Source organism: Lagenorhynchus albirostris, chromosome 10, assembly GCF_949774975.1.
Source record: "Lagenorhynchus albirostris chromosome 10, mLagAlb1.1, whole genome shotgun sequence".
NCBI classification, from domain to species: Eukaryota; Metazoa; Chordata; class Mammalia; order Artiodactyla; family Delphinidae; genus Lagenorhynchus; species Lagenorhynchus albirostris.
Window position 1 is genome coordinate 43,123,391 of NC_083104.1, and position 8,525 is coordinate 43,131,915.

General features: G+C 40.2%; 1 protein-coding gene across 4 annotated transcripts in view; it reads left to right on the forward strand.

Annotated features, from left to right (window-relative positions):
• WDR48 (WD repeat domain 48) overlaps positions 1–8,525 on the forward strand; it is a 43,711-nt gene that overhangs the window by 32,967 nt on the left and 2,219 nt on the right. For all 4 annotated transcript variants that reach the window (XM_060162194.1, XM_060162193.1, XM_060162195.1 and 1 more), the window contains 5 exons: positions 116–211; positions 2,746–2,851; positions 3,748–3,835; positions 6,194–6,270; positions 7,716–7,908. In XM_060162194.1, coding sequence (XP_060018177.1) covers positions 116–211; positions 2,746–2,851; positions 3,748–3,835; positions 6,194–6,270; positions 7,716–7,908 — 560 coding nt within the window. The remainder of the gene's footprint in view (positions 1–115; positions 212–2,745; positions 2,852–3,747; positions 3,836–6,193; positions 6,271–7,715; positions 7,909–8,525) is intronic.

Genomic DNA, 8,525 nt, shown 5'->3' on the forward strand with positions numbered 1-8,525 from the left:
AGAATGTAACATCAGAGTTTGTGGAAATTTTTAATTTTTACTTCTTTCCCTCTATTTTTAAGTTAAAGCTAATGATTCTCTTTTCCATTTCTTTTTTATATTAACTCTTTTGCAGTGAACTTAGGAGGACTTTTACTCCAGGCCCTCCTAGAATATTGGCCTAGGACGCATGTGAATCCAATAGATGAAGAAGAAAATGAAGTAAACCATGGTTCGTGTTTTTATATCAGGATAATTGATTTAAAATTTACTCAGAAGTTAAGGATACTTAGATTGTTTGTTATCCTGAGAATGTTTTCTTAAAAAAATTATTTTAAGCATTTGCTAAAGTGTGACATAATAAATATATGTGATGTGCCCAATTTACTGCCCTCCCTTCCACATCCTAGAGAACATCCATCCAGTCTTAACTGAGATTCCAAGAGAGCTTTTAATCAGTGAGATTCTATACACAAGATATATAGAATAAACCCTGTGTATTCAAATGACCTTTGTCCTTAAACGTAGGCAGCTTAGCAGGGTTATTCCAAAGATATTTCTTAGGGTATCCATGGACCGGCTAGATTTACCTCCAGTGCTCGCTAATTAACATCAAAAAGCCAGGTTTGTCCTTGTGTAGTCAAACTTCACATTGGCTTGAAATGTAGATATTACCTAGTCTGATGATCTACCTGATCTTGGCTCAAAAATTCAAATCCCAACTCAGAAGTGTCAGGTTAAGTGAATGAGTATGTGTAAAGAATTAATGTCATTGAGGGCATTGAAAAGCTTTGTGTGCCACAGGCAGCGGCAGTAACTTTCTCTGGGAAGCAGAGGAGAATTTGGCTCAGTTTCATTAAAGAAAGGGGAAAAGAAATCTTAAAATTTCACAACTCATATGCAACCTTAAGTCCCACCCACTGAGGACTTATCTGCTGAAGATTCTCTGAAGATTGCCCACTTACGGTGGTCACCAGTGATGAGGACCTCCTGCCAGAGACTTTGTTCTGGCTGACTGATTCATCCAGAATGATTTTTGGAGTTTAAATCTGTTTTGCAAGGATGACATACCTCTTTCTCTGAAAGCCAGTCTCCTGATGTCCCTGTCATAGAGAGGGCACTGACCCCACCCGTGATGTCATTTCTTTTGTCACCTGGCCCACTTTATTCCCCTTTAGAATTGTACAGTGGGCTGTGAGCCAGAGAAATTCAGTGGAAATTTCTCTTCACAGAGGGTTGAGCAAGCTAGGTTCTGGTATGGGCTCTGCCATTTATCAGCCATGTAGTTATGGGCATGTCATTTCCTGTTCTTGGCTTATTTTTCTCCATCTGTAACATGACAGGGTGCCCTCAGAGGCCCAAGTAGCAATAATACATATTAAGTAATGAAAAAACAGTGGTACAGGGACTTCCCTGGTGGTCCAGTGGTTAAGACTTTGCCTTCCAATGCAGGGGTTGCGGGTTCAATCCCTGGTTGGGGACCTAATATCCCACATGCCTCGCAGCCAAAAAACCAAAACATAAAGCAGAAGCAATACTGAAACAAATTCAATAAAGACTTTAAAAAAGTCAAAAAAAATCTTTAAAAACAAAACAAAAAACAGTGGCACAGAGTAGGGGGGTGTGATGAATTGGGGGATTGGGATTGACGTATATTCGCTAATATGTATAAAATAGATGACTAATAAGAACCTGCTGTATAAAAATAAAATAAAACAAAATTCAAAGAAAAAGATCAAAAAAACAAAACAGTGGCACAATCAGCACCTCTTGGATCCAGGCTTTGGTTGGGGGTATAAAGAAAAAGTCACAGGAAACCCCAAATCATCCTTAAAATCAAACTGGCATAGTAAAGGCAGGACAGGACCCAGCCAGAGCTCAGGACACTGCACACTCTATGTGTCTGGTAATCTTCTGCTACACCTGCACCATGCTCAGTGGATACTCAAGAGCTGCTTAGATTATACTTGGGGAGCAGTTCAAGTATTCTGAGGCCTGTATTGTGTTGCAGGTGGGGGTAATAAAGATAAATGGGCATGGACCCTACCCTTCAGGGACTGGCATTCTGGTTGGGCAAAGGGCCGCTTACATCAGCATTATGAGATCAGAGAGTAGGTTCTGTGAGAGAGGTTCTGAGAGTGCTGTAAGGTTGCAGAGGGCAAGACTGCTTCCAGATTCATCAGGGAAGTGTTTATGCACAAGCTGGCACTTGAGTGGGGGTCGACGGCACTCCGTTCAAAAGATTACAAAGAAAGCAGAGTGAAATGAAGTCTGCAGAGAGCAGTAAAAATGAGATTATTACCTCTTTGAGGTTTTGTTTTTCACTGATACCTCTGCCATTAGTTGTGACTACCGTTAACCATAAAGTTTTTTCTGACAGAAATTTTTCTGAGCTCGGCATTTTACCGGCCCCATCCCGTCCCTGCAGCAAAAAAAGAGCAGATCATCGTTTATAAAGAGGCTGTCCTGTACTTACCTGTGGCTGAAATAGACGGTTATGTTTTTGTCTCAAATCTCAGACATTAATCTCTTCTGTTAAAATCCTCTAAAATGTAGTCATTTCTCATGAGGTACATCCCAAGTTGCCATATTTCGTATTTTCAAGAATTTAACTTTTTTTTTTACCTTTATTTTTGTCTCTGACTGACGTACAGGATTTTGACTTAAAAAATCTTGCAATGGTTGGGCTCTGTGGAAATGAAGTGTTTAGAGTCTGTGTTTTTAGCACTAACTCTGGATCCTGACACCATCTGTACCTTTTCCTAGTAAATGGGGAGCAGGAGAACCGAGTACAGAAGGGAAATGGCTATTTCCAGGTGCCCCCACACACTCCTGTGATCTTTGGTGAAGCTGGAGGTCGCACCTTGTTCAGGTACGGGTAAGAAGGGCTAAGAAGACATCCTGTTTGCCAAGAAGTATTCATTCAAGCACATGTTTAACTTCTAGAGGTGTCAGGGGTTTGGAAGCTTCTTCATCTCCATGACATAGTTAAGTGTCTGGTGCTATTAGACCCCATTCTAATTGTGAGCTGAGCCTCTAGTGTTCAAATGAGGTTGATAGCTTGCCTTGAGGCAGCTTCTTAGTGGTTTCTGCAGGAAACCATCACCGGAAGTGTCTGCCCACAGGACAGCATCAGAGTAGATAACTTCCCTCGGGCTTGGCCAGGGGAGATGGACTGGGCTGCTCTTGGGAACTGTTGTGCCCAACAGTGGCCCGACCTGAGGAGTGAGGCAGTCCTTCATGAGGCCCTGCACGCAAGAGCTAGACTGGCTTCATCTCCAAGTTGCCAGCCAAGGCCCAGGGAGAGTCATGGGGGAAAGCCTACTAGAGTCTTCTGTAGGGCCAGAAGTAAGAAAAATGTTTGTCTTGCCCTTGAGGGCAGAATTTTCTTCCTTTATGATGGTTTCCTGAGAGTGTGGTTACCAAAAATAAACCTGACCCCCATTGTGTGTGGAGTGCCACACTCTATAGCACTGGCAGACGACCTTTCTCAAGTGCTTTGCCTATACCCAGGTTCCTATCCTCACCCAGGGAATCAGGCAGCTGTAGTATATGTCTGGCCTCAAAATCTGGGGGCCTGAGTTTTAGGGCTTGCTCTCCCTCTTAGCAGAGTGAGTCATTCTGCCTGCCTTCACTTTATTTCCTCAGCTGTCAAGTGAGGGTTATCCTAAATGAACTCTGTAACAGTCCCTCCCTCTAACGTTTATTGACAATGATTTTGGGATCTGTGCTTGTTTTGTCACTTACTACCTGTTGGATTATGTTTAGGCTGCTCTGCCGAGACTCTGGGGGTGAGACTGAGTCCATGCTTCTGAATGAGACAGTGCCACAATGGGTAATTGACATCACTGTGGATGTAAGTATCCTCCATTCCCACTTTGCCCTTTTATTTTTTTCCAAATCATGAAGACAATTAAGAACTACTTTAGACTGTGTAATCTTTAATTAAAACTACACTACCAAGTGGAATCCTCTTCTGCTTCCCTGCAGTTCCAAAGTTTCAGAAGAAGTATTAATAATTATTTATATATCTCTTTATGTCTTTAAATTATATAAATAATATACGCTTATCAAAGAAAATAATAAATGAATAAGGTGAAATTCCCATCCCTTTCCCAATCACTGTTTCTCTTTTATTCACTCCCTATTCTTCTTCCCAGAGGTAGTAAATATTAATAGTTTAATGCATAGCCTTCAGTAGTTTTTTCTGTGCGTACACAAGCATATATTATTTGTGTATATATGTGTGTGTGTATAGATCATTTTATTTTGCACAAAATCTCCTACTATATATACTGTTCTGCAACTTGATTTTTTTGTTTTTTTTTTCTCTTCTCTCTTAAAAATATATCTTGGACATTTTTTCATGTCTGTATATGGATCATTCCTTTTTAATGACTGCAAGGTATTCCATTGTATAAATGTACCAAGATCTATTTAGCCAGTCCCTATAAATGGACATTTAGGTTGTACCCAGTGTTTTCTATTACAAACAATGCTTCAGTGAACATCCTTGTACATATATCTTTGTGTACTTTTTAGGATAAATTCCTAGAAGTGGAATTGCTGGATCAAAGGGTATGCACATTTTAAATTTCGATAGATGTTGCCAAATTGCCCTCCACAAAGGCTGTACCAGTTTACACTCTTACCAACAGTGTATGAGTGCCCAGTACTGCACACCCTCACCAATGCTGGATACTTACAATCTTTGCTGAAAGATAGGCAGATTTTTGTTTTATAGGCAGATATTATCTCATTGTTTTAATGTGTTTTTTGGTTTTGGTTTCATTTGTGGTGAGGTTAAGCATCTTTTCACGTTGGCCATTTTTATTTCTTCTTTTGTGGATTGCCTATTTGCATTCTTTACTCAGTTTTCTATTGGGTTATTTGTCTTTCTTACTGACTTGTAGGCGTTGTTCATATTCAATATTAACCCTTTGACTATTATCTTGCCTCTCAATTGAATTTTACTTTGTTCATGATGTCTTTTGGCAGGCAAAGAGTTTTAATTTTTATATGACCAGATCCTTTTTGGCTCTGAGTTTCATGTCTTGCTTAGTTTCCCACTTCAAAGTAGCAAAAATGTTCTCTTCTTGTATTCTCTTCTAGTATGTTTATGATAATGGTTTGTGTCTAGATCTTCAGTCTATTAGAATTTATTCTGTTTGGTGTGAAGTAGAATGCTAACTTTCTCCAAATGGATAGCCAGTGTGCCAACACAATATATTGAATAAACTTTTGCTACTAATTTGAAATGCTATCTTTATCATATACTAAATTTCTATACACACATGGGTCTGTTTCTAGACTCTTTTATGTGCTATTGACCTATATTTCTAAAGATATATGAAAAGAGATTTAATCTCTAGAACTTGCAGAAAATTCATTTTCTGTCCCAGATATACCTCCAAGAACTTAAAACTGGTCTGACACCTGATAGATATTCTGTGGTCTTCTCTAAATCCGAGCTCCCCATAAACCACAACTTCCTTTGAGTGTTAAACTCACCTGGATGCATTGCTGACTTTGGGCCTGTGGCTCATTCCTCAGAGGAGACATCCAGACAGGATATGATATGGAGGCTCGGAGAGGATGAATCCCCAGAGAAAAGATGACCAATTAATTTTATCCTTCATCTAAGTATGTGGTTTACCTCGTGGTGGACATCTAGGTGGTTGGCTGAAGTTTCCACTCATTTAAAACCTCAGACCTTACTCTAATGTCAGAGGAAAAGAAAGTGGGAGGACTTTGATTGGCCTTTTCAGTTGGATGATGGGCTTCACCAGCGTAGAGCGTATGGTTTTGCTCAAAGGTGAATGTTGTGGGTTTCTCGCAAGACACTTAATTTTTTGTTTGGGCATTTTAATGTAGAACTCAGATTTTGGTTTGTATAGCTTAAAGAATTAAAATTTGTTTCCTTTTCATTCCTTGAATTGTTAATAGAGAAGATCCATGCTGCAATTTCATATTGCCACTGACATTGCATATAATTTGTCTTTATGTATCTTTTATTACAAAATGAAACATTATACTTTTCTGATACCTTTTCACTAAGGCTGACGTAGATAATTTGATAGCTTATTATAAATTTCATAGACAGTCACTTTTAATTGTGAAATAACTTAACTTGTGGATGGTTTTCCTGTTGACATCATTTTAGTTTATCAGCTAACAGAAACTATCTTACCTTTTTTCACTTTTCATGTTTCAGAAAAATATGCCCAAATTCAACAAAATTCCTTTCTACCTCCAACCTCATGCATCTTCAGGAGCAAAAACCTTAAAAAAGTAAGTAAATGGAGTGTCATGTGATACTTTGATCTAATTTATTGCCAGAGATTTTTAAAAATTCCTTATAATTGCTTTTATAGCACAGGAGGCAAGTACTAGATCTAAGGCTAATTTCATAATATTGAAAGTTTATATAATTTAACCATATACCAAGTACCTACTGTGGCCGGCTGCAGATGTTCAAAATAAGTAAAACATGGATTTTGTCTCTCATAGTTTAGGACACAGTCTGCGTATAGTAACTGCTTTTATGGATACTTACGGAATGATGAGTGTAGGGGAAAGAAATGAATTTTTGGCTGTAGCTTTCCAGAAAGCTTTCTTGAAGGACATGGAATTTGAGCTGGACATGTAAGGATGGATAGAACTTCAAAAGAGAGATATTCCAGGTCCAGAAAATGGTTCGATCAGGGATGTGGAAGTAGGAGCCTGCATAAGATATTGAAATTGTCAAGGACCTGTGTAGCTGCAGCATAGGATGGAGGGGTGGCCAGGAGATGCTAGGAGGGGAGTCAGAAAGAACATTCAAGGTTTCACTGATGTGTATCCCAGCAAGTAGAATCAGTAGGACTTTAAAACCTTTTGTTAGAGAGATTTCCAAACATATGCAAAAAAAGACAATAGGAGAATGAACCCCCATTATCCCATCACACAGCTTAAATAATTCTCAACATATGGCTAAACATTTTGTTTCATCTATACCTCTACCTGCCCTCCCTCCCACTGAACCCACCTGCCTACACACACATACACACACACACACACACACACGATTATTTTAAAGCAAGTTCTGGATATCACTTCAACTAGGTTTAATGACTGAAGTTCAGGATGACTTTCAGAGTATGAGCCTTAGCTACTTGGTTTGACCATTATTAACTGATGTCAGAGATACAGAAGTAGGCTTGGGGGTAAGGAAATTGCTGAATCTAGTTTTGGACATGTAGAGTTTGAGGTACCTTTGGGACATCCAGCTGGAGCTGCCTAGCTAGCTGTTGTGTTGGTAGGTCTGGAGATCAGACATGCAGTTGAAACTCAAGGGCTTGGCTATAGGAGGAGGAAGCCTTGGGAGAAATGAGCACATATATCATCGGAGCCTGGTAAGCACCAGGGGCTGCCTTCCCTTCCATGAGCATTTAGTTTGCCCATGCTCTGGGAAAGTCTTTAAGGGAATAAAACCCAGAAGGCTATTCCTTATGTATATAGAAGGTTTAAGAATATGTATTTAATCTCATTTATTTGCACATAATCTGTCTTAGGGGAGGACACCATAGAAAATCTATTGGCGATTCTAAAAATGGATTACGGCAATGACTAAGAACATTTATTGGTTTATGTTTCTGTGATATGTTTTATCTTTGTCAAATGTTAACACCAAGAAATATGGAAGAGATAATATCCAGTGATTTCCAGATGTCACAATCTGCCTTTGCTTTTTACAGAGATAGACTCTCTGCTAGTGACATGCTTCAAGTCCGGAAAGTAATGGAACACGTCTATGAGAAAATCATCAACTTGGATAATGAGTCTCAAACCACTAGCTCTTCTAATAATGAAAAACCAGGAGAACAGGAAAAAGAAGAGGATATTGCTGTGTTGGCAGAGGAGAAAATTGAACTTTTGTGCCAGGACCAGGTAAGTGGACTTGAGGACACAGCCCCATGTTTTCCAGTGCTGGTGCTCAGAATTTCATCATGTGGTGGGATTGTAGTTTCCAAGTCTGTTGCCTTTGGGGGGCTTTTGCTTTTAGGAGCACTGGGTCTCTCCCACCTATTTGTGAGGCCCCTTCTGAAGGGCTCTATAGCCCACCTTAAAGCTTCCATTTATCCCTGGGGCAGTTTTCAGGAAAGGGACATGGAGACTTAAATGCACACACAGACAAATGTGGATGTGCTGGTGGCTTTTTTTTTCTGACAAGAAAGATACATGCTCGTCTTTTTTTTTTTTTTTTCCGGTACGCGAGCCTCTCAGTGTTGTGGCCTCTCCCGTTGTGGAGCACAGGCTCCGGACGCGCAGGCCCAGCGGCCATGGCTCACGGGCCCAGCCGCTCCGCGGCATGTGGGATCTTCCCGGACCGGAGCACGAACCCGTGTCCCCTGCATCGGCAGGCGGACTCTCAACCACTGCGCCACCAGGGATGCCCCATGCTCGTCTTTATTTGCAGGGCAGCATCTGCCACGTTAGTTTAAGATTTGAAGTGGAGGTGGGTGGAGCATTGGTGGAGATGTTGTAAATGAAGATACACTCAAGGT